This window comes from Silurus meridionalis, chromosome 19 (assembly GCF_014805685.1).
Source record: "Silurus meridionalis isolate SWU-2019-XX chromosome 19, ASM1480568v1, whole genome shotgun sequence".
NCBI lineage: Eukaryota > Metazoa > Chordata > Actinopteri > Siluriformes > Siluridae > Silurus > Silurus meridionalis.
Window position 1 is genome coordinate 15314770 of NC_060902.1, and position 26949 is coordinate 15341718.

General features: G+C 38.5%; 1 protein-coding gene across 12 annotated transcripts in view; it reads right to left on the reverse strand.

Annotated features, from left to right (window-relative positions):
• The window catches only part of cadpsa (Ca2+-dependent activator protein for secretion a), a 110066-nt gene that overhangs the window by 31898 nt on the left and 51219 nt on the right, over nt 1-26949 (reverse strand). For 4 of the 12 annotated variants that reach the window (XM_046875478.1, XM_046875474.1, XM_046875477.1 and 1 more), the window contains exons 9-16: nt 23690-23756; nt 19425-19533; nt 17762-17974; nt 13170-13306; nt 12827-13014; nt 6651-6752; nt 6226-6289; nt 5597-5720 (exon numbers count right to left, since the gene is read on the reverse strand). In XM_046875478.1, coding sequence (XP_046731434.1) covers nt 5597-5720; nt 6226-6289; nt 6651-6752; nt 12827-13014; nt 13170-13306; nt 17762-17974; nt 19425-19533; nt 23690-23756 — 1004 coding nt within the window. Of the gene's footprint in view, nt 1-1249; nt 1283-2120; nt 2190-5596; nt 5721-6225; nt 6290-6650; nt 6753-9321; nt 9481-12826; nt 13015-13169; nt 13307-17761; nt 17975-19424; nt 19534-23689; nt 23757-26949 lie in introns of all 12 variants that reach the window. The other 8 variants (XM_046875476.1, XM_046875470.1, XM_046875475.1 and 5 more) reach the window with 4 other exon arrangements.

Genomic DNA, 26949 nt, shown 5'->3' on the forward strand with positions numbered 1-26949 from the left:
ATACCTCAAGGTTCAATGTGATGAGATGCTTTTTATTAACATGTGTTGGTATTTGAGTTGCCAGAGCTTCCTTGTACGCTTAATCCAGCCTTTATTGTTTTTCACACCAAAAGTCTATAGACATTGTTGCGCATGAAATGTGAGCATTAACTGAAGCTCTTGACCTGCATCCATATGATGTTATAATTCCCTTTGCTTAATCAACTTGGTGTTCCTATTAACCTGGCTGGTGAGTGTATGTTAATGTGTGCCACTCTTTTAGTTTTTTTGGTCCCAGGATGAAATGAAATGGACAACTGCACCAGTTTTGTGTTTTTTTTTTAAAGAACACCGATATGACAGGTCTCACTCTTCTCAGCCAATGAGTCTCCATCACAGAATACACTCCACACACTGCTAACTTTCCAGTTAACCCTTTAACCATCCATCTGGCCTTGTGAATGTAAACAGCACTGAAGTGGATATTTGGACTGAAACTGGTTCTGGTGTAAAGGGTTAAAATGAAAGGCGAGATCCGTGGTACAAAACACCTTCAAAACCTACTGCAGAAGAAATGCCTTGCTGTGCCAAATCGGGTATTTCACACACAACAGAGAGGAGTGACGACGAAGCAGATTTCTCGCAGATCCGCTTCGAGTATGAAGGGACTTCGATATGGACAATCGATAAAATGACCCAATTTTTGGCAAAGGCATCTTCCTTTTTATGATTTAATTCCACAAAAATAATGCAGAATTAAACTGTTACAGCTTTGGTTTTAATTTGTATACAATACGATGCTGTGAATAAGTATTCACCCCCCAACACACACACACAAAACGCCTTTGTTCTATTTTTTTGCTTAATTCAATCCACATGGTTAAAACATTGTGTAATTTTAGACAAAGGGAACACGAGTGAGTATGTTCAAATTCCACCATACAAGGTTCCCTTTATCTAATATTAGATCTTGTTTGTTTTAGTATTTAAACTATTCGGTGTAATAATAAGAAATAAAGAAGGAAAATGTGTGTGTTGGGGGAAACACTTTTTACAGCACTGTAGCACTAATATTTTCTACAATCTAAGGTAAGTTTTCTTTACAGGAATGGGAATGGGGGAACTAGCGGAGGTAAGCATAACACCATCGCAGCATTGCTGTGGCTTTTTCAGGCGGTGCTCGAGCAAAGCTGTAAGGTGGTTATGTCCAAGGCTGGAATGCTTTTTTTTTGTTGTTGTTTTTAGTAATTAGTTAAACAAAAGGGTTCACCTGGATCCTTCTGATCCTTCTGAGATTTTTCAACTAGAGAACAAAGAGAATAAAAGAGAGAAGGAAGGGAGGAAAAGGGTAGGAGAAGGAGAAGAGAGAAGGTCAGCCGCCGAACCATTTTCTGAGGCTCAAATCGGAAAGATGAGAGTGACAGCAAAAGAGAGGACAGACAGAATAACAGAGAAAAGCTAGAAAGTGTCCAGCAGATAAAATTTGACCCTCGGTGCTTTACAGAGGTGAGAATACAGAGAGACTTCAACCTTTGATGACATTAGTGTATTGATGTAAGACAGACAGTGATACCATACGGTAGACTGTGAAGACACACAGTAATAAAAAAAAAAAGAAAGTGAACAAAATGCGACCGTCATCATGGTTTGAACACATAGACAGATCCGACATGTAGTCATCAAAAAATATCCCTAGGGCTTTGAGTTCTAGTGAAATACTGGAACGCAGGTTTCGTACAGTACCTGAGCTCTGTGGAAACGCTTGTGACATGGATGAGGTGCAAAGGAGGGCGGTCAAACAGAAGCAAAAGTAAAAATGCATTCAAATCGCAACAGACAGGAAATGCACGAGTCAGCACGAGAAAACCAAAAAAAAAAAAAGCTTACAGATATAACACCGGAAGCACCAAACAAACATGGGAGGCTGATGGAAGTGGACAGACTGACTGGCTGAAGATTTGACACTCGACTTAGCCAGACAAGGAGGGTTTAAAAAAAAAAAAAAAGGCAAGCAAATAAAGTGACAGGATGTTATTGGTCAGAAGGTTGGACTGCGGAAAAACCAGGTGAGGTGCTGACAGTGATTAATTAAAGGCGGGAGAAAGGGCATGGACTGGTGGAGGATGAGGGCAGGTACTCACGAATGGTTAAATCCATCACTTGTGACGCCAAGCAGTAGACAGGATGCTCATACATTTCTCTCTTTTTCCCTACAAAAGAGGACCGGGCATGCAAGAGCAGGGGTCAGAGGAAAGACAGAAAGAGAGCGAGAGAGAGAGAGAGAGGAATTCTCCATGCATGTGTAGTAGAGGCTCTAAGGGATTTCAGTACAGTCTTAGTAGGTAATGGTTTGGTGCATTCAGAAATTGGGGCTTTATGAATACCTCAGCTTCCACAGAATGTTTCATAAAACCATAAAACCAGAAGTTAGCAGGAGGTGTTTTACAATCATGCTACTTAATAGAAATGCTTTGAGAATTTGCTGCTGATCCTGCAATCCTGCAAGTTGGAAATGGGAATGAGACCGCCCAGCAGCTGAAAAACTCTGGACCAGTTGTTTTGAGCTTGATTTAGTGTTCATCTGCCTCAAAACCTAGTGTTCTATTGTGCTCTACGCCAAACACTTTACAGGCGAAAGCATCCGAGGTTCTCCTGCTCTAACAATTATACACAAAAGCCCTCAAGTACAGAACAACTGGTTTCTGAAGAACCCTTGAAGAACCAGTTTTTTGTTTAAGCATAGATCCATGAAATGGAAAAAATTTCCACCTGCAGCAAGAAGTAATTTTGTTGCGTTCAAACGGGTCGTAATTGATTTGTGCTTTTGACATGATTTCCTCACCTTGAGAACACTATTGCTAAGCAACTGGAGAAGATAGATGTTAACCATTACTTGCTTCCAATTTAACTAAAAACAATAGTGGTTATGACATTGGACTTTGCATCCAAAGGTCATGAGTTCAAATCCCAGCCACACCCAGATGACGCTCCTGGGCCCCTACATGAGATAAATGTTAGTCGCTCTGGAAAAAGGCATCTGCAAGTGCCATAAATGTAAAATATGTACATTTTCCCCAGATTGTAAAGAGGGTACTGGTGAATTTACTGAGACAATATTCACATTAAAAATCACACTACACCTGACCGTGACTGCACACTTTGAGAACTTTGGTGGGTTCTTCCATTTGACACTTATCAACATTGTTATTAAAGGCAGCATTTGAGTGGATTTGTGGGTAAAGGGAAATATCCTTTTTGAGATTGTATACTGCTTGAGATTCTACAAATCATTAAGACAATGTGGATTGTAACATTGTTAGTTGTAATGATAGTAATTATTGTGGGTGGCTCGGTTTAACCATTACTCAAGCCAACTTTATACTTCAGGGTAATAACATTTTGATGAAAGGTTAAGAATCCTTTACTCCGAAGTATCTCCAGTGGCTGCTGCTGTTAATAAATGTTCTGGACTTTGTTGGAATAACAAAAATATGAAATCTGTGAGACTATGCAAATCAACGTTGTCCTGCTGAACGTTGTTGAACGTTGTCACGAATACGGCGACAGTTGAAAAGCCAATTATATGACAATAGTGTAAAGTGTTGTAAAGAAGGAGTCCAAGACAAGCAGCAAAGCCAGAGGGAAACTCAGCGATAAGGAATAATTAAGAGATAGAGAGGGAACGGAGGACAGAGAAAGAGACAGGAAGTAGAGGAACTGTGGAAATGGAGGGATAAAAAAAAAATAACAGGTTAGGAAAAAGGAAAAAGCAGGGTTCCGAAGCACGTGTCAGCTGGAGGACAAAAACAACAACAGTTTTTTTTTTTTTTTCATTTGTTTTTGGGAGGGTTTTTTTTCTCTTTTCAACACCTGGTAGAGGAAAAAGGTGAAAGGCTGACAGGAGGCAGCGAAGACGATTTCATAGAGGAGGACTGAATGCATTTTTACTTACAGTACCTCTTAAATAGCATTTAAAGCATCAGCGTAGAGAACACAAGCAACAATCACTCGAATTCGGCACCCGAGATTTCACATCGGTGTCAGTACGGCAATGTCTGGTTGTTTTCCAGCACCGAAATGGTTTATCTACGACCAGCTAAAGTTTAAACACTACTCGAACAGTGCGAGAGAGAGAGAGAGAGAGAGGATCACAATTAGTGTTAATAAAATCTAAATAAGAAAAATCTTCTCAATAAATAGGGTGCCGTGAAAATATCAAGTATTTCCTGTTAAAGGGTGACAAATGTGATTATTAGTGTACATCTATTTTTAGGAATTTTTATTCACTTTAATTAGTCTTTAATTGGCTAAATTTTGCTCTTTTTTCATTTCATTTTTTCATGTTTCTAGACGCAATATTATCTGCCGACAGGATGAGAAAATGCAATTTAAAAATGAGGAAAAAGAAAAGAAATTAAAATTATTTGGACAAAAGTTTGTGGACACCTGACCATAAGTGTGGTATGTGTTTTGTTTTTTTTAACATTCCATCCACATTGAGTCCCAATTTGCTGTTATAATGACCTCCACTCTTCTAGGAAGATGTTAGTGTGTGCTTGTGGAGATTTGTGGACATTCATTCAGTCGCATGTGTGTTAGTAAAGTCAGGTACTGATGTAGGTGAGGTGAAGAGGCCTGGGGTGCAGTCAGTGTTCACTTTCATCCCAAAGGTGTTCAGTAGGGTTGAGGTCAGAGATCTAAAACAGGCCACTTAAGATCTTCCAAAGCATATCTTCATGGAGCTAGCTTTGTGCACAGGGGCATTGTCATGTTGGAACAGGTTTGTGTCTGTTCATTCAAGTGAAGAGAAAATTGAATACTGTAAAATTGTTTGCCTCCAGTTTTGTGCTGTTCGGTGAAGAACCACATATGACTGGAAAAGTCAGGTGTCCCAATACTTTTGTCCATATAGCGTAAGTTAAAAAATATTATATTTGCTTTGTTGTAAGCTTTTGATAAGAAATACTAAAGAAACTGGACTGTGTTTGAGGTATTATCACTGCTGTTTTTTGTATAACTGTATACTTATCATCTTGTGTGTCAGTGTAGTCTTTAACAAGATCCCCGTGCTTTCGGCGAATCAGACCGTGTATTAATACTTCATATGTTCCCCCTATTTTACCATCATCGTCATATAAAATGCACAAATATTTAACTCTAAACAGCCTCTGAAGATCAGTGTGGTCGCAATCACAAAAAGAAAAATTAATCAACTTCTAATTTTTAAATACAACATCCCACCCTCTGAAATATGCCGTGTTAGGAAACTATCGCACGTGCATTAAATCTGCACTGGTTTGAAACGGGTTCCATATTTGTGACTGTAGGATTGTACCTGTATTCATGCATAATATAACTTTCCTCAGGTGTGCGTGTGGAGCATCCTGCTCTTTTTCTACAGTCAGGTAAACATTATTAAAGAGTGAAACTGCAAGGGGAAAACAGCTCGTGTGTTTCATTGAGACAAGCCAATGGTCACATGATCACTCTGACCACAAAGGGCACAAAAGGCACCTGAATCCAGCATAATGCAAAACTTGTTAGCAATATAAATTCAGTTTCATGAGAAACACATTTTTCTATCAAAAAAAAATAAAAGAATGTATATTTATTTTACCTTCCACTTTCGCGTACTCGGACAAACGCTGGTAATTCACCAGCGCCGCCTGTTCCAGACATTTCCTGATCACGGCCTTCACCTCTTCCTGGGGTACCGGAGTTACGATGTCTTTCATCAACACCTGGCAACGGGCCCAGACACATACAGGCGAGTATAACATTCTGTTTGCACGATTACGCTGCAATTAATGCCGTAGCCTTTTCAGTGGCATAAATGGAGCTTGCAGTTTTACAGTAAATGGCAGTGGATACTTGTTATCTTTAAAAAGACGTACAGTGTCTCACAAAGTAAGTGCACCTCTCATATACAGCAACTCTCTCAAGGAACAATACTATAGAAATGGATATATTTTATAGTCAATGTGCAGCTTGTGTAGCAGTATAGATTTACTGTCGTCTGAAATTAATTCAACATACAACCGTTACTGTTTAAATAACTGGCAACAAAAGTGAGTACACCCTAAGTGACAGCTGTACGTCCTGTAACCGTGCAAGTCAGGTCACATTTCTATAATATTGTCCCTTGAGAAGAGATAGTAAAATAGTTGCTGAAATGTGAAGGGTGTACTCACTTTTGTGAGATACTGTATATAAAATGTAATCGTGTGTGTTTTGAGGATGCCGCACCCTTTCCAGCAGAGAGAGTGTAGCCTTCAGAGCTCCCTCTGGCCGTCCAAATGGAAAACAGTACCTGGGAATTAAAACAAGGTTTAAAGTAAATACACAATAAAAACATGAAGAAATACTACTATTAACAGTAATAATAATAATCAGTAGTATTATTAAAGTAAGAGGTTTGTATGCAATTATTGCATAAACATTTTTTATTTGAATGACACAGTACAGTAATGAACGCAAGATCGCATTCATTCATTAATTTATTCATTATTAAAAATCTATCTAGTATTTAAAACATAGTTGACATGCAAGCAAAAATAGTTTGCTCACTTGTAGAAGATTCACAATTCGTCTGAATAGAGTATTTTTATTTATTTATTTTATGATTTGGACTATATAAAGAATTGCTGGTGCAGTTGTTCCTAGCTGTGTACCTGAAGTGAGTGATCTGGTTTTCGAGTAGCACTCGCAGACGCTCTTTAATCTCCTCGAAGCGTTCACGTTCCTCTACGGTGACCGTGCCGATTCCATCAGGCCTGAGGTGATGCGCGCACACACACACACACACACACACACACCAGTTAGCACTGCTAGTCTGCCGGCTGAGGTTAAAAAGGTCACAGATATTTACATGGGGTCATGTGTAGGGTCACATGAGGCCAGCAAAAATACACACGCACACAAACAAAAAATACACACAGATCCACATACTTGTGATGACTTCAATATAAAGACCTTACATTTTAGATGTGTGCAGGATGAGCATGTTGCACTATGTAGTAGTAACAAAATGATATATTTATCGGTGGTGGGCGTCAGGGCCAGCAAGACCATCTCTGTTGGCCTAAACACTATCACAATCACTGACTTACATTTACAACCTAAATTCTAATGTTTGTTCAATGAAATTGTATTAATTTATTCGTAACAGTTTATTTTCTCCATTTTTGTAGCGTTTCTCTTGGCTGCACTGCTTCCAGCATGTGGATGTGGATGTTAGATTTTTTGTTCAATCAGATTTCAGCCTCTATTTGCAACGGGTCTGTTTCTTTAACCAATCAGATTTCATATTCGCCTCACAGGGCAGCTAGCTGGCCCAGAATAGCGTCAGCATTTTTTCCGTCCTCTGATTGGTTGGTCAGAGGGAAACTGTTACAGCCAAGTTCGACTGGCAAAACACGTGTGCCACGATCTGCACACATGAATACATTTGAGTTAGAATTGTTTTAGAAATTGATTTGGTCTCGGACATACTTAAAAATCCGTTTTTAAGGCGGACCTATTTCCAGAAAAGCTAGACATCGTGAGAAGAGGTCGGCCAACACCGAAGCTAGCTAGCTTGTCTCAGCCCAGGAAAGGGTTTGTGATAGTGGTGGTATTACGAGGTGGATAAAGCCAGGTAAGTCCTCACTAAAGGCCCTGGTACCAAATGCACAGCAGAAATCCAACATCTTAAACAGTGAACTACCACTTCCTGCATGTTGTGTTTGTAGAACTAAACAATGAAGCAACGATTTTTTTAAAACGTGTCAGCTTTATATATGAAAAAACGTGGGATGACACCGGTGATCTATCATGGCTGAGACGTGAAGGCATTACCCCTGTCTGTTTCACACAGCCATCCACATGCTGTTTGGAAACTGAGGTGTTTTGAAGATGAAGACACCTCCACCTAACACACACATACACACAGTGGTGGACCCCCTGTCTAGTGTGACACCCAAGACCCCCTTCCCTCCTGTACCACTCTGTCTTGTTTAGTGATGGGGAGTGTCATGTCTCCTGTTCTTCATAGCCATGTCATGACGGCCCACGCCTCCTCCATCACACTCACACACACTTCTTGCACCCCGGTGCTGTCAAAAACCATAAAGAGCCAGCCTTTACACGTTTTGTGTAGAAGCGTATGGAATAAAAAGTGCAGGTGACGTACCTCAGCTCTTGGACTACCTGATTGTAAATAGTATCTATGTGTGACAATGAAAAGCTAAAAATATACCAAATTTCCTTGTTTGCTGCTAAAAAAAAACAACAAAAAACGAAAGCTAAACAAATTAATGAATCCATTTCACACTAATTAACCTTTTCCCCCTCTGCTCGTGAACAGGCTGTGCTACCGTTATCATAACCCTACGTGCCATCATGCATATTCAAACACGAAATGCAAATGAGACCCCGCTTGACAGTTATTAAAAATGTTAATGCAGATATGGTAATGAGGTCGTAGTGTCATATCCTGCAACATCGTGGATACACACTGTTGCCATCTGCAGTGCACCAGGGGTGTGTGGATGTGTAGTTTTTTTGTTGTACCGAGGGTTCAAGGTGAGGAATGTCGCGAACTTGAACCCTACGTGGGAGTTAAAGAGGAACGAGTGGCCGAGAGAGACGGACAGCAGAGGACACAGACGGAGGACAGGACACTAACACCATCGTGCCTCGAGGTCAAGACTGACAGGATGACACGTCGTCTTTCTTTCTTTCTCTCGCTCTGACTTGGAGCTACATGTGTCGTCTTGTCTGAGCCGATCATAACGGGACACGCCGACAGCCCACTTCGGCTCCGTCAATGTCCGTCACACGCTTCATCTTCTGCACGGGTGACAATCCTAACCTTTGTGCCGTCCATTTATGGCAAAGAAAACACCAGAGTACAATGTGCGCTCACGTGGAACTCTAATTCCGATCAGAGGTGGAAAGAGTAATAAATATTCCACTCAAAAATTTAACTTAAGTAAAGTTACAGGTTTAAAAATCTTAAAATTAGCTCCTTTAAAATGTAGAAATTTACCGCCTTTTTTAACAGCAGGTAAGGTGGGGATTCTAGTGTAGGACAACAAGGAGAAATAAATCTGAAACGAGTTTTTTAATAGAAAGAGAACGAAGTAGATGTACACAAGTAACACTACTCAATTACAGTAACGCGAGTAATTCGTTACTTTCGACCTCTGCTTCTGATATTCCCTCACTCGTTTTTTTGGTGGGATGGAATTCACATTTGGGAACGCACACCAATCATAGGTCTTGGGGATGGACAGATGGGGTTAAATAAGGATCATTAAGGGATCACATTCTAATGCCAGAGTTTGTTGTATTCGGTCTCACCTTCTGAGCCCTGCTGCCACCTGGGACTTAGAGTCCCGCTTTCTCATCAGCTCCATGAGTCTGAGCTCTTTTTTAGACGGGGCAGGAGGAGCCTGGTACAGGGCACTGAGCAGACCAGCCTCACACACCGGCCATTTATTCAGCTCACACACTCTCTCACTTTGTTTCACACACACACATGCGTTCGAGAAGGTTGTAACCGCATGAGGTCAGGTGGGAAATAAAAGAGAAAAGATTTGAGAGATGCAAACTGAAAAGGAAAAGTAGAACATAATCATATGGGATGGAAGCAGAATGGAGGTTATTATATATATATATTTATAAATGTAGATTTTTTTCAGTTATTTTGGTATTTATTTGGTTGTTAAAGACATTAGTTCAGGAAGTTGTTGCCATGCTTGACACCATGATTTTCAGCGCCACAAACACACACCTTCACTAACCCACTGAACCTGTAGTGCTGACTAAGCGGATTATACACTCTCTTAAAGAGGAATGGAACAGTGACAGCATGTGAATTAACATGTGTTTGTGTCTTTTGAGTTCATTCTTGATATAGATGTGTCCACTTTCTAGTTCTTCCTTGTGCAGGGGCTCATATCTTGCTAACAAAATCCCAGATCAAATAACAAATCCAAGATCATCTAAATTACATCTGTCTAGTCTGAGATAATTACATGTTTGCATGTTGCTTAAAAAGACTATTTACTGTATAACATTGAGAGAATTTATGATGGGCAAAAATGCAATTAGCCTTGAACATATGAGCCCCTCGAAATGTGCAAAAACAAGCAGAGAGCGCTGGTAGGAAGACCAAAAAATAAATAAATAAATAAATAAAAAAGGCAGCTTGGTGAGCAGGATCCAGTGGCTCTTTAAGAAAGAACACATGTAACTGTGTACCTGACAGTTCTGTTTCAAACCTCCCTTTAGTGTAGCTATTTTCTTTTATAAGCACCTTCCAAAAGAGCAGCAATGTTTGCAAGGACCTGGTGTATATGTGTTTGTGTATCAGGTAAAAGATAAACCCCTCTAAAAAAGGCAGCAGGTTCACACTGATTACAAGGACCTGGTGGCTCAGTAGGCAAGAGCACAGGTAAGTGTGAACTTGACAGTCCTGGTTCAATCCTCACTTCAGGCTTCATTTAAAGTCTTAGAATCACATGTTTTTGTGAATCATGTAAAAAATAAACCCCCTAAAAAAAGCAGGTTTGACAGAAAGCACCGGTGGCTCAGTGGGCTAGAGGTGAGGTTGGGGCTGTCACTGCGAGCACACAGGATCGTGACCGCCTCTGGCGAGCTGAAGGTGCTGGAACCCGGTGGGACACTAAATCTGGCAAAGTGAGAGAAAAGAGTGAAAGCCAGTATGTCCCAACCGGGGCTCCTGGAGAGGTGGAGGGAGGGGTTATGCTACTCTGGGCTTTTTATATATATATATATATATATATATATATAATTATTATATTCACCTTTTATTTATTTTTATATATATATATTTTTTTTTTTGTTTGTTTGTTTTTTTTACTTTATTGTCTTTAAAATGCCTTTAAATTTTATTTCATTCCCTCATCTCTTTTTTTAACCTACTTAAAACTCTACAGATCTACTTGCTTCTTTATTTTGTAAGTTTGCTACACATTCTGTTAATAAAAATCTTTTACTTATTCCTGACTCGAGGATGTAAACCACACCTGGATTTGAACCCTGAGCTTCAGCACCACACAAACACTTGTGCTGTAACTAACTGAGTTACTGATGCTGTTGGGGAACAAAATACTTTTTTGTTCATTTATAGCTTTTTTTCTGCATTTATTTTAATAAAGACTTAAGCAGGGATGAACCAGGAATCTACAGGTTGAAAGGCGAACACTTTCCAATACTGCCACAGAGCTACACATCAACCTACCTAGTTTATCCTGATTATATTATATTATATTTGTTTTACTACTTTTACATCTTTATTTATTTCCTCATGAACATACATTTTATACATATCTACTTGCTGTTAACTTGCTTCTTTATTTTGATAATTGCTTATTTTGTTAGTAATAACATGCTACTTTTATTTAATTAAAAATGTAACATAAACATTGGCTTTTATCTTAAGGATGTACATTTCACCCATGACTGGACTTGAACCAGGATCTTCAACACCACTCACACACATGTCCTGTAACCCAATGAGCTACTGGTGCTGTTGGAGAACAAATGCATTTATATCATTTCTTTTCTGCATTTATTTTAAAAAAGCCTTGAGCAAGATTAGAACCAAGAACCCAAAGTTTGAAAGGCAAACAATTTCCGGTTTCGCCACAGGGTTACACAGTAAGTGTGTGTTTTTCTTTTCCTATATATATATATATATATATATAAATATTTTTTTTTATTTTAACATATATCTTAGATTTGTTTTGTTTACTTCCTGTTTTATATGTTATTTACTTACTAAAATAAAAGTTTAATTGCAGATTTAAATAACTCTTTTTAAAGCTTTATAATGCAGGTTCTGACATTGTATTTGCACCTGGACTCAAACCTCAGGCCCCTCCTTTTTTTGTTGCTTCTTTTTAAACACATTTATCATTTATCAATCGACGTTCATCGTTTGGGCTCAACTTTTAACAATGCCCAAAACACACTGTGACTCCCACAGCAGGTTTCACCAAAGCTGGTCTGAACCTGGGCCTTGAGAGGGGGTGAGGTCACACACGACCCAACCCACCAGGACCAACTAATGCCCTGTTTTCTTTTAGAAGCATTTATCATTTACTAATCAGGCCCAATGTTTGTCAATACGCAAAACTAACATGCCTCCCACAGCCCGGTACATCACACAGGTTCGGAGCCAGGGGCCGCAGGGGCCGCAAGATCACGCTCGCCCTAAACCGCAGCGCCACAAGTGCCTACTGATTAGACCCAACATTTGCATGCAAAACAAACTGCGACACTTGCAACAAGCTCATGGAGGCCCTAATCAAATGTGCCACGGGGATCTTCCAATGGAAGGATTTTTTTGCACATTTATCATTTATAGATCAGACGCAACATTTGGCAATACATAAAAAACACCCATTGAGTCCCACAGCAGGGTGCAATGAGCTCGAGCCCGGGGCCACAGCAGCACAAGCTTGTGCACACACTAATCTTCCCACTGGCTACGCTGTAGGTGTCTTGCTACACAGACTCATAAGTGCTACCTGTTTCCTCTGGTGGCTGACTTATAAAGCGAAAGATTAACACATGTAACTAACATCTTCCTGAAAATCAAGCAGCCAATTGTTAATAGGTAAGAAGGGGCGGGGCTTCCAGGGTCCGAGTTCAGAAGTGTCAATCATTCAATTTTACCAGGTCTATTCAAACTGTATTGTGGAGAATAAAATAGACATGTCTTTAGGTGTAATTGTGATTGTTGGCAGTTCTGGAAGGATTCGTTTGACGTACACTGTTATTCAGAGTGCGCTTCAAATATAACCAAAGCAAACTAGGCTCATACAGGCGAATGTACCTGTTGCCGTGCACGTGTGAAGCGCAAAACGCGAAGCTGTAGTGAAGCAGCGTGGGGTCGATCATCGCTCCGTTCTCAGCTCTCTCCAACAAGTCGCTCAGGTAACACAGGTGTCTATGACAACCCCGTACACCGTTTCTGGCACAGTACTCGTCCAGGACAAACACCTGACCAGGACTAAACCAACCCTGCAGAGGAGAAGACAAATCTGAATCATATTCTTACATGAGGTTTATAAACAGAAATGTTTGACTATTGTAAAATGAAGAGGAGAGTCAAACCATGCTGGATTGATGTGAACGAAATACAATCGTTTGAATTAAACTGAATCGTGAGCGAGTACCAGGCAGGAGTAGGAGTCGTTTAGTCTGTGGTCCAACGTGAGGCGCTGCACCATCTCAAACAGCGAGGAGTGATCAAAGTTGCAGGGGTTCGCTGAGATAAACTCGTCCATCCCGTGTTTCTGTGCACGGTCTGCATCTGTGTGGAGAAAACACACATTTCTAATACATTTTAGCGCATATGACGCTAATTAATATTTCTCTTTTAATATATTTATACTAAAGATATAAATTATACATTAATATATAATTATATTTATAGAAATATAAAAATGTGGATTTAAGAAAATTAATAACTTCATTCCACCCTTTTAAATAAAATTATTTTTTTAAAAGGTCTTAATAGTTTTGTATTTTTAAAATAAATGTTTACGTGATTATATCAGTTAAATGTTCTCATTTCAAATATAATTAATAAAAAATTAAAAAATTATATTGTAATTCTAAATAATTTTCATACATTTAAAACAATCATCAAATTCTCTCAATTTGAACAAAATGATTCAATTTATGATTTATCAATTAATACAATAAAATCTGTTTATTAAAGGGAAAATCTTTCAAATCTCACTGAAATAAATAATTTTCTCTAAAATCTATAAATGAGTAACTCCTGTGTAAATAATATAATAATATAAAACAAAAATGTAATTATAATTTTTTGCTTGGTGATAAATAGTACACATATTACATTTCTCTATAAATGTTTATGTAGATTTATGGCGATCACCATAAAGGTATCATGAAACCTTATAAGCCCTATTTAAATGATGTATAATGTTTTCATACAGCTGATTTAATATATTTCCAGAAATCTCTGACTATCCCTGTTCACGGCTGATAATCCTGATCATCAGAGCCGTCGTTAGTCGACTAATATCTGAATGCTCTGAATAATCCCTAGCTTCCTAAAAATACCTTTTCCTGAGTGTCCCTGTGTACACAGCATCGTCCATCTCCATTCAGCAGGCTGCCCATAGGCCCTGGACCCCACGGGGTCGGTCTAATTAAAGCAACCCCGTCCCACTAACCTGCGATCAGGGAGAGGACCAGCCCAATACCACCCCTTTCACCACACACACACACACACACACACACACACACACCCCTTATCCCCTGCCCATGCAGCTATTGTCCATTAAGGGGACTAAATAAATCCAACAACACATTTTCACTTTCCTCCATGGTTAGTGGGCTTAGGTATTACATCAGGGCCTGGGCAAATAAGCAGGACCTGGTGGCTTAATCCAGTCCGCTCAGGGGGCTATTCTCATTCTAATTCACCGTTTCAGACGGAGCTTAAAGCCTGTGCTGCAGGCCGGTGCCCATTCATGTTCAGCGGCCTACCGAGTCTCTGCACTTTGCATCTGAATGCAGGAACACGGCTTAACCCTCACCTGTGTTTAAGGGTCACATGCCTGCTGCACACCGTTTATTTCAAGAGTGCACGACTTAACCAACTTCCCCATTAATGGGCGGCGAGTGTCAGATTGGAGTCTCTTCGAAAAAAATCAGGTGTAGCTGGAGTTATAATCTGTATATAATCCACTATATTTTCACACCAAAGACGAATGCTGCTGCTGCTGCTGTTGTGTGTGTATATATGTATATGTATATATGCACAGTATCTCACAATAGTGAGTGCACCCCATCAAATATCAACATATTAACAACCATTTAAGTATCTTCTAAAGAGACAATACCATAGAAAAGAAACTTGGATATATTTTATATTCGATTTGATTCAACTTTGTCATTGTGCAAAGTACAGAGCCAATAAAATGCAGTTAGCATTAAACCAGAAGTGCATAAGTGGCCAATTTACAATAAACAGCAGTGAGATAAACAGAGTATGAGGTGCATATATACAGGGGTGAGGGTGATTAATGTACAGAAGGTGCAGTAGGTAAAAATATATGGTATATATAGTAATATACAATATTCTGTGCAAGGATTATGCATAGATTGACATCAGAAGATAATAAACTCAAATAACACAGTATTTAATGTGCAGCTTGTATAGCAGTACAGATTTAATGTCCTCTAAAAATAACTTAACATACAGCCTTTATTGTCTAAATAGCCTATAACAAAAAGGATAACATCCATGCAAAACCCTGAGCTATTCATCATGTTCATGTTTTTGTCTGCTTGACAGGAACATATAATTGTATGTATCTTGTATTAAAGCAGTTATAATTTGGTGTTTTGTGTAAAATTCTCTCATACTGACCACTGGATTTTCAACATGGCACCTCAGGTAAAGAGTGTCTGAGGATTTGAGAATTAGAGTTGTTGCTCTTCACAAAGATGGCCTGGGCGTCTTATGTTATATATAAATGCTTGAAATGTATTCACATCATATTAGTTGGAAAAATATTATTTTATTATTACTAGAACTACTAACAATATTGAAGGAATTTTTTATAATAAATAATAATATCATTATAATTAAGTATGGATGAAACTGATGCTTTTTCATATCAGCAAGTAATTTATTCTAACAAAAGTTATTCAAAAATGTAATTTAAATGTGTCAATTACTCTCTCTCTCTCTCTCTCTCTCTCTCTCTAACAAACCTGAAGCTAGTCACAATATGTAATTTCTCTTATTACTTACTGCTTCAACCTGAAAACCTGTAAACATTTCTAATATTTTGAACATGGCTGCACGGGTCCAGGCTGAAACAAAGGCGTCGGAGTGAACCCTTAAGTCTAAAAGGTGACACTTTGTCCCTCTAACGTGTCTGAATAAGAGCTTGTCACGTTGGTTTTGACGTTGGCGGAGGGTAAGAACGGCTCTGGACGGTAACACGCCGTGACACTAGTCAGCTTCGGACAAGCAGGCCAGAGCTGAACTGACACTGATTGATGGGACGCTCTTCATTTATAGATCCGTTCTCTAGGAAAGTCCACGCTACAACATTTGGGGCTATTTAGTGTTTCTCCTTTGGGGAGTGCTGACCCCTCACACACACACACACACACACACACACACACACACACACAGTAAAGATGACAGAGTCTGAGATTAGGCCTACAGGCACTGAGTGACAGTGCTGGAGCTTCTTTGTGAGGTAAAAAGAGAGGAAGAGAAAAAGAGTGACAGCACAGGGCCGGGTTTAATCACACTGTTTTTAAATTAAACCTCTCTATCTATCTATCTATCTATCTATCTATCTATCTATCTATCTATCTATCTATCCATCCATCCATCCATCCATCCATCCATCCATCAATCCATCCATCCATCCACCCATCCATCCATCCATCGTTTTCAACTCAATTTTCATTAATTTAGTTTTATTTTTACACTCCTCAGATTTCAGAAAGAGATTTCCTTCTCTTGATTGGTCAGGTTTATGTTAATTATATTCATTCTCTCATTCCAAAGCTTTATTATGTATAGTAACAGTAACGGCAACGTTCAGATGCCTATAGAAAGGTTTAATCGTAATTTCAAGAATATCTGACTTTCTTTTTTTAAGTGACGTCTGTAGTTGTGAAAGGAAAGACGGTGTGAAACAGAAAGGAGTTATTTGGTAACATTTCACTGATAGCATCCAGAAATAATCAGGTTGTAAACACACTGTTTAATTCATGGGGCGTTACTTTTAACACGGTAATTACTAGCTGCTGAGAGGTGCTGAGCGTGTCGGCTCTTCAGCCAAACCACTGGTTTCAATGAATTCATTTAGAGCAATAAATCCACAACTGCGACAGTTGGAGAAAAATCTCCGTAATTAACTCATCAACATTTCCATTATCGCAGCTTCATCTCTGTTCAGAGACAAAAAAACGTCAAAGCATAGATGGTGAGCTATGAGATGGTGAGCTATGAGAAGGTGAACCATGAGAGAGTGAGCTATGAGATGGTGAGCTATGAGAAGGTGAACCATGAGAGAGTGAGCTATGAGATGGTGAGCTATGAGAAGGTGAACTATGAGAGGGTGAGCTATGAGAAGGTGAGCTATGAAAAAGTGAGCTATGAGAAGGTGAACTATGAGAGGGTGAACTTTGAGAGGGTGAGCTATGAGAAGGTGATCTATGAGATGGTGAGCTATGAGAGGGTGAACTTTGAGAGGGTGAGCTATGAGAAGGTGAACTATGAGAGGGTGAGCTATGAGATGGTGAGCTATGAGAAAGTTGAACTATGAGAGGGTGAATTATGAGAAGGTGAGCTATAGAAAGTGAGATACGAGAAGGTGAGCTATAGAAAGTGAGCTATGAGAAGGTGAGCTATAGAAAGTGAGCTATAAGTAGGTGATCTATGAGAAGCGGAGCTATGAGAAGGTGAGCTATGAGAAGGTGAACTATAAGAGGGTGAACTATGAGAAGGTGATCTATGAGAAGATGAGCTATGAGAAGATGAGCTATGAGAAGATGAGCTATGAGAAGGTGAATTATTAGAGACTGAACTGTAAGAAAATGCCCCAACAGTCTTAAACTCACACTCCATATAACACACATATTTCTTTCACAGTAAATAAACAAGCAAACTAGGATCTAAATGCCTGATATGAGCAGTCCTAAAGTGTGTGTGTGTGTGTGTGTGTGTGTGTGTGTGTGTGTGTGTGTGCTGTAAAACACTCACAGAACTGAGAGATCGGAGCGTCGAGCTGTGGTGCTGTTCCTCCTTTAGCGTTGAGTTTTTGGACCTGTGTAGGAGGGATGGGTTTGTGCGACTGGCCCGTGGCTCTGTACATGGCCTGAACCCACAGGATTCGGTCCTGTTCATCATCGCTGGCAAAGATCACAGTGTCACCTTCCTTCACGGCGTTAAAGAAAGTCCTGCCTCCATCCAAACCTGCACCGGGAAACACACACTCCATTAATTAATAATGATAAAAGTCATGAAATATTAATAAAATTTATAACTGATATCATATTTGATTAGAGTCCATCAGTAGTTGAAAGAAAATTAAAACTCATAATCAAAGATGTTTGAAATGTTACAGTAAAGTTGGAGGCACACAGTTGTATAGGGTTTCTTTGGATGTGGCAGCATGAAATTTTCCCTTCATTTTAACTAGGAGACATAAACCTGTTCCAGCATGACATCTCCATGAAGATAAGGTTTACATGAGTTGGAAGATCTTGAGTGCTATAGAGCTCTGACCTCAACCCTATTAAACAGAATGAATGTGAACGCTGACTGCACCCAACCTCCTCACATCACCTACATCACTTCCTGACTTGTGGCTGAATGAAACTCCACATATCTACACAAGACCACTCCAAAATCTAGAAGAACATCTTTCCAGAAGAGTGGAGCTTAATATAACAGCAAATGGGGACTAAATCCCATTTCACATTTCTGAACGTGGAGTGGGATGTTCAAAAACTACATACAAATATTATGGTCGAATGGTCCGCAAACTTTTGTCTATATTCTGTAGATATTGTGTAGAAGTAAAACATGTCCATATGTTTATGAGTATAAAATATACAAACCAATTTTTTCAGTAAAATACAAAATAAACAGAAATGTGTAAGTCTAATTTATAAAACAAAAAGGAAGCCGTAATTGCTAATGAGTGTAAACCCACTGAGATTCATTACAACAAATAAATCATCTCTGAATATTTGTGGAATATTATGCCTAAATAAATACTGATTATGGGAAATCTGAGCATTAATTCAGCACGTTTGCCTGAAATGTAAGTCTGAAAAATTATGATATATATATATACATACTCAGAATAATCAGAATGTTGGGGAAAATAGAATAAATTAAATAAAAGTCAATTAAAAAACCTTTAAAATATACTTTAAAATATATATTTTTTATAAAAATATTTGCATTTTGTTCTTAATGAAATTATTTTTATTATATATTATAGAATATTATTTGAACTTCATTTGTCCCATTTATTATGATTATAATTATGATGATGATTATTTGCTTGTTTGTATTTTTTTTTAAGAATTTAAAAAAGAAAACCTGTGAATACTGTAAATCATAAATGCTCACAAATTTGGGGAACTTTATCAGCATGCAGTATAATAATAATAGTATTAACGCTACAGTTTCTATTAAGCTAAATGAAATGAACCTATAAATCTACAAACTATAAATGTACAGGAGCTTTGTGTAGCTTTATAACCTGTATCTGATGCCTTCACCAATAAACTGGGGAAAAAAAATAAAGATTTCCACCCTGAGTTATTAATAGCAGCTATGTGTTTTTGAGACTGTGGATTGGAGGACAGTGTATGGAACACTGAGGCACTGAGATGGATTCGGTTTGAGTTACCTGGTTGAGGGTCGGTGTAGTCCACAGTGTATCCATCTAGTTGGAGAAGCTCCACGGGTTCTGCCTTCTTCTCTCTGTAGCTGCACATGGCGAAGGTGTACTGACTGACCTGAAGATTAGAGCATTAACAAGGTAAAAATGGTGCGGAAAAACTCTCTGAGATGCCATTAGAGAAAATGGACTTAAAAGAAAACCTGTGATCTTCATTCAAAACCAATAGTGAGTCAATAAATATCAAATCAGATTCCACAAAACCCTGTAATTTATAATGATAACCGTAAATATTGCCTCTGGGATGAAAACTGATCTATGTATGTATTAATGTATGTATATATGTATCTATCAGGAACCAGACAGACAGACAGACAGACAGACTAGATAGATAGATAGATAGATAGATAGATAGATAGATAGATAGATAGATAGATAGATAGACATTTGATTTGATATTTTATATATATATATATATATATATATATATATATATATATATATATAGAGAGAGAGAGAGAGAGAGAGAGAGAGAGAGAGAGACATACTTTACCTCCCTAATATTAATTCACAGAGTTATACTCCTTCATATTGATTCTTTATATAACTCTATATGGCAATAAATATGTAAGAAATATGCCAAGGGTTTCTCATAGTCCCCAGAGTTCCAACAAAAATTCAATGTTCATGTGATCTGAGACACAGACACCCTGTGCAACTCTCTGGCAAGCTTTCAAATAAATAAATCAATAAAAAAATATAAGTGAATAAATACAAAAATAAACACATATAGTATTGATATACAATGAGTATTGCTATGAGTTTGGATCGTGTTATCTGTTGAGTCGGATAATGTGTTCACATTTGGCTGTATGTTTACTAGGTCAGGTTTGAACAATGTGAATGGAGAGAAGTTGTCTCAGACACGCTGGAGCGTGAGCTTGGCTTAAATCCTGCCTATCAAACGTGAGTGATGGATGAGTGAATGTGAACGTGAGCCTGGCGACCCTCTCGCATCAGCCCTTCCTCTGTCATATCAGGGTCGTGCGTATCAATCTGACTCGCCCTGTAAGTGGTGTCTCCCTCTCACCCCACGCTCAGAATGACACCATCAATTCAATGTCATGTGTGTGAGGACGGAGCTCGCTCTGCCTCCTAGCTCTCGAACCGACTCGGCAGCGAGCAGGTGCCTCGGGGACGCCGCACACCCCGTTTCCTCTCGCCAAGCCTCCCTTCGCCCTGTCGCACCGGGGCGCTAAAGTTCGAGACTCCCCGTGCACGGCAGACCTGCTGTCAAACCGGCGGTTAAAGGATTTTAAATGAGTCCGGCTCCCTGATTAGCCTGGTATGCCTCGGCTTTTTAAATGACCTCGTCATTGTTGTTGTTGTGCTATAAACGGCATTGTGCGTGGGAGAGAGAAAGAAAAGAGTGTGTAGGCGAACTGAAATCGATGAGATATTACAGGCTGAGAAGAGACGCCCCTGGTCACTCACAGGCATTAACATATTCACAGGCTCGAGACTGAGTGAGCAAGCCATCACGTTATGAAGAGATGAAGAGACAGAAGAAGATGGGACCGTGTGTGTGTGTGTGTGTGTGTGTGTGTGTGTGTGTGTGTGTGTGTCATGGGGGTTAGACAGCCAGCTGTTCTGCAGCGTCGCCTCCAGACTGCAGAATAATTAGACTTCACTTTGCATCATAAATATTTGCCTTACGCCTTCGGTTTAGCCAACGCCACTGGGAACTGAAAATATGAGGAAGAAAAAGAAGAAGAAGAAGAAGAAGAGGAGTAAAAGGAAGAAGAGGAAGAAAAATGAGCAGAAAATTTAGAAGAATGCAACAAATGCTAAAGAAATAGAAAAAATGGTGCATTGTATTGATGATGAAACAGAGGAGCAAGTAGAGAATGAGGGCGAAGAAGAGGAAGAAGAAGAAGAATTTAATAAAGGTCCAGTTCAACCTATGCTGAGACGTGTACAACCCCGATGAAGCTTATCTGGAGCTGATTTATATAATTATGAGCATTAGATTGCACTGAACAGCGTTTTACTGAATCTCTGACTGTACATTTATGATGCTCAGGGTGTACAGTTACACATGTTCTGAAAACTCTGGCCTGTATGAGATGTGCTCCAGTGGTGTGCCAGTGCATCTTAGTTGTGACTGTAATTAAACACTTCTGAATCACTGAAGGTAATGAGTTCATCTGACCTGAAATAAACAGAGCAGAGTGCATGCAGGGCTGGGAGAACACATGCACAGCTGGAGACAAGAGATTTTCAAAGAGCTGTGCAACATTTCTTTCATTCATCGTTATTGTAAAGGAGGTGTGGCCTATATACCTGTCAGTCCAAAAAAACAAGGTGTGGAGGTGTGGCATTTGTTTAATAAAAAAGGTGTGGCCTCTGGGTTGCTAAGAAAGGCGTGGCATTTGTTTAATAAAGGAGGTGTGGCCTCTGGGTAGCTAAAGGAAGGTGTGACATTTGTTTAATAAAGAAGGTGTGGCCTCTGGGTTGCTAAGAAAGGTGTGGCATGTGTTTAATAAAGGGGGTGTGGCCTCTGGGTTGCTAAGAAAGGTGTAGTATTTGTTTAGTAAAGAAGGTGTGGCCTCTGGGTAGCTAAGAAAGGCGTGGTATTTGTTTATTAAAGGAGGTGTGGCCTCTGGGTTGCTAAGGGAGGTGTGGCATTTGTTTAATAAATAAGGTGTGGTGTCTGGATAGCTAAAGGAGGCATGGCATTTGTTTAATAAAGGAGGTGTGGCCTCTGGGTAGTTAAGGAAGGTGTGGCATTTGTTTAATAAAGGAGTAATAAATGAGCCCTGGCCTATGTGATTATAAGCCATGAGGAAAGGAGGTGTGGATTCTGTGTAATAAAAAAGGGTGTGGCCAATGTGTAATAAAGGAGGCGTGGCATTCATTTAATAACAGTGGCATGGCCAATGAGGGAGGCATAGCCTCTGTGTCTCCCAGTCACAATGGAAAGGCCACAGCCTCTCTGCTTATAAGTCATGCAAAAGGGGGTGTGGCCTCAGTGTCTATCAGTCACAGTACAGTGATTATAAAAAGGAGGCGTGGCTTTACACTGCATGAACGTCAAATTGTATCACATCAGTATAGCTGAGTGGCTCACTAGCTAATTTAAATGTTTATTTTATACTAGAAAATCCACATCCACACACACACACACACACACACACACACACACACACACACACACACACATTTCCTGGTGAGAAGTTCTGTAAGACGACTTCCGTTCCCTGTTTATTTGCAGAGGGACTAAAACAATGTTGCATAAGACCTACGCATGTCGTTAACTCGATCAGACGAAACAGACGGAGAAACACTAAATCTCAACCACTTCTCTGTCTCATCTTAACAGCATTTAAACCCCACGTTTTAGTGGCAGATGGAGAAACACACGTTCACCAGGCCGCTTTCACAAGACCCAACATGACAAAAATAAGAAGATACTGTAAAAAAAAAGAAAAAAAGACGTGTGAAACAAAACAAAATATAAACAGAAAATATACACAAGCACATACAGCAGGAGTAAAAAGCACAATGAAGCAAGATCACTTGTGCACTCAAATACACACAAACAGAGCATGCTGGAATGCTTTTACTAGCCAACACACACACACACACACACACACACACACACACACACACACACACACACACACACACACAAACACGCCCACACACACACACAGGTCAACTACTGTGGCAGTAGTTTGCTGAACATGTGGCTGGGAGTGTGTGTGTGTGTGTGTGTGTGTGTGTGTGTGTGTGTGACCCCAGCTTGCTAACATTGAATGTGAAGAAAGAATTTCATTGCAATGTTCATGTGACAAGTAAAAAAAAAAATTAATTAAAAATACAAACAAACAAACAAACAAACAACAACAAAAAATATATATATATACTTATGTATATTGACATTGTTTTTTTTATGTATTTCTTGCTAATAATCATTATTAATTGTAGTATTAGTTATTAGTTAGTATTAGTATATAATTAACTTAAAGATGATTTGAAAACTATTGAAACATATCAAATGAACCTGAGACATCTCTCTCTCTCTCTCTCTCTCTCTCTCTCTCTCTGTCTGTCTCTCTCTCTCTCTCTCTCTCTCTCTCTCTCTCTCTCTCTCTCTCTCTCTCTCTATATATATATATATATATATATATATATATATATATATATATATATATCTTTTTATTTTATTGATCTAATTAATTTCATTTCATTGTAATAATAACATTACATACCTGCACCAAGACAAAAAACCTCTTCTTCCACCTCTTCCACACGTTTTTTCCGATAGCCCAAAGATATCTGCGCACGATCACAGCACAGGTGTAAAGACAGGTGTTAAGATTGCACTATGCCTTGCAGTACATTCCTCACACACTCCTCACACACACACACCTTCTGGGCAAACAATGGGGGGAACAAAAACCTGAATATTGGATATTAACAGCTCTCACAGTTTGGAGTGGGTTTTCGAATACAGTTGTGATGTGTGTTATAACAGACATAATTGCTGTTACTTGTTGCAAAACTGTGTTAGTTATTGGCACAACAAAACACTAGTGGTGAGTGGGTCTTTGGTGCGTGGGAATGTATATGGAGCGGTGTGTATGTGTGCGCTGCCCTCTGCTGGACAAGTATAGTATAAATACTTACACTGTATCTCAAAATAGCTTTTGCATAAATAACTGTTTCATATTGCTGTATATTATTGTAATACTGTATATACCCAACAATATATACAGTTATTAAATTCTTGCCTTGTTGAAAATTATTATTATTATTATTATTATTATTATTATTATTATTATTATTATTATCATTTTTAAGTGTGATAAAAAGTTGTCTAGAAGAGTGAAAGTGAAAGTTTATCAGACTGAGGTGAGACCTGATCTGTTGTATGGTTTACAGACAGTGGCATCAACAAAAAGACAGGAGGTGGAGGAAGAGGTGATGAAGATGGATAGAATTAGAAACCAGTGTAGCAGGACAAGGTCAAGGTGAGAGACATGGGGTATAACGGTAGAAGAATGCTGAGGAGAAAAAGAGGAAAGCCAAGGATGAGATATAAAGGAGGAAGATGTAGAAGACAGTGATTTATAGATGATTAAAATGTGGGGACCCGTAACAGGAGCAGCCAAAAGTAGAATAGTTTTTTTTTTTTAATGATTCTAATTTTCCAGAGGGCTTTTTCCTTACCATGCTTACCCTAATAAATAACATGCAACCACAATTAGACAAAAAAACATGATGTGTTGTTTATTAAAACAATTTAATTTGAGGTAATAACAGTAATATATAACAGCTTTCTCTCAATGACACTTGGATTATTTATTATTTCTTCGTATTTCATTTATTTTTTAGTGAATGTTGAACCTCAGAGCTCGTCTAGCATTTAGGAGTAAGGAAGGGGTGATGATAAATGTCATCAGTGCCAGAAAATAATTCTTAGATGAAGTGGTAGAAGGTGTACCTAGAAAAGATTGATTGTGATTGGTGTGGGACGTTTTGGAGACAAGGTGAGGGAGGTGGGATTGAGATGGTTTGGACGTGTGCAGAGGAGGGACATGGGGTATATTGGTAGGAGAATGCTAAGGATGGAGGAAAAGAGGAAGACCAAGGAGGAGGTTTGTGGATGTGGTGAGGGAAGACATGCAGGTAGTTGGGTTGAAAGAGGTAGATGTAGAGGACAGGGGGGTTGGAGACAGATGATCCGCTGTGGCGACCCCTAATGGGAGCAGCCGAAAGAAGCAGAAGAAGCAGTAGAAGAACAAGAAGAAACATATATATTTTTTAATATATATTTGTATATTTTATAAGACTAGAGTAAATGATGAGTACATTTATTTATTTTGCAGAAACAAATAATAACTTGAGACACTATAATGTTATCACTAGATAGTGGGAAAAGACCATAATAGGCAAAACATATCCATCCCATTTTTTCTAGGAAATTATTTTATATTAAGTGGTGTCCATCTTAAATAAAAATCTAATTTCTATTATTATTAATATTATTATTATTTTTTATTATTATTTCTTCATGCTAAAGTAGTTGAAGTAACAGACAATTGTTAAATCCAAATCTAAGAGAAACCAATAGGGTCTGTATTTTTTTTTTTTTTTAATGATTCTAATTTTCCAGAGGGCTTTTTCCTTACCATGCTTACCCTAATAAATAACATGCAACCACAATTAGACAAAAAAACATGATGTGTTGTTTATTAAAACAATTTAATTTGAGGTAATAACAGTAATATATAACAGCTTTCTCTCAATGACACTTGGATTATTTATTATTTCTTCAGATTTCATTTATTTTTAGTGAATGTTGAACCTCAGAGCTCGTCTAGCATTTAGGAGTAAGGAAGGGGTGATGATAAATGTCATCAGTGCCAGAAAATAATTCTTAGATGAAGTGGTAGAAGGTGTACCTAGAAAAGATTGATTGTGATTGGTGTGGGACGTTTTGGAGACAAGGTGAGGGAGGTGAGATTGAGATGGTTTGGACGTGTGCAGAGGAGGGACATGGGGTATATTGGTAGGAGAATTCTAAGGATGGAGGAAAAGAGGAAGACCAAGGAGGAGGTTTGTGGATGTGGTGAGGGAAGACATGCAGGTAGTTGGGTTGAAAGAGGTAGATGTAGAGGACAGGGGGGTTGGAGACAGATGATCCGCTGTGGCGACCCCTAATGGGAGCAGCCGAAAGAAGCAGAAGAAGCAGAAGAAGCAGAAGAAGCAGTAGAAGAACAACAAGAAACATATATATTTTTTAATATATATTTGTATATTTTATAAGACTAGAGTAAATGATGAGTACATTTATTTATTTTGCAGAAACAAATAATAACTTGAGACACTATAATGTTATCACTAGATAGTGGGAAAAGACCATAATAGGCAAAACATATCCATCCCATTTTTTCTAGGAAATTATTTTATATTAAGTGGTGTCCATCTTAAATAAAAATCTAATTTCTAAAGTAAAGTAAAAAATGAAAGAAGCAATATGTATCCACTAGATAGCGCCATAAGACAATACAAAAAGCAAAAGTGTTTTTTTTTTTTTTTTTTTTTTTTTTTTTTTCCCGCTTATAGAAAATATATATTTTAGGACATTGTTTCATAAGAAATGGCGACAATGAAATCTGTCTCATTTCTATTATTATTATTATTATTATTATTATTATTATTATTATTTATTTTATATAAAGTAGTGGAAATAGAGGATAAAATAAAATTGTCGAAAGAATCTGTAATAAAAAATAAAAAGATCTAATATGTAGCCAGAATGATAAAGTCAGCTTTAATAATGAGCCAAATATTCAAGTGAAAGGATTTTGCTATAAATAAAATATGATTTCGGTGTCCAACCAGTTTACAGATTAAATATTAGCCACTAGATGGCGACAAATAACAATAAATGATCAAGGCTGCGTTCTCTAGGAAAGAATTGTATTAGTGGTTTAATGGGGTTTTCTTTGTATAAAATGAATTA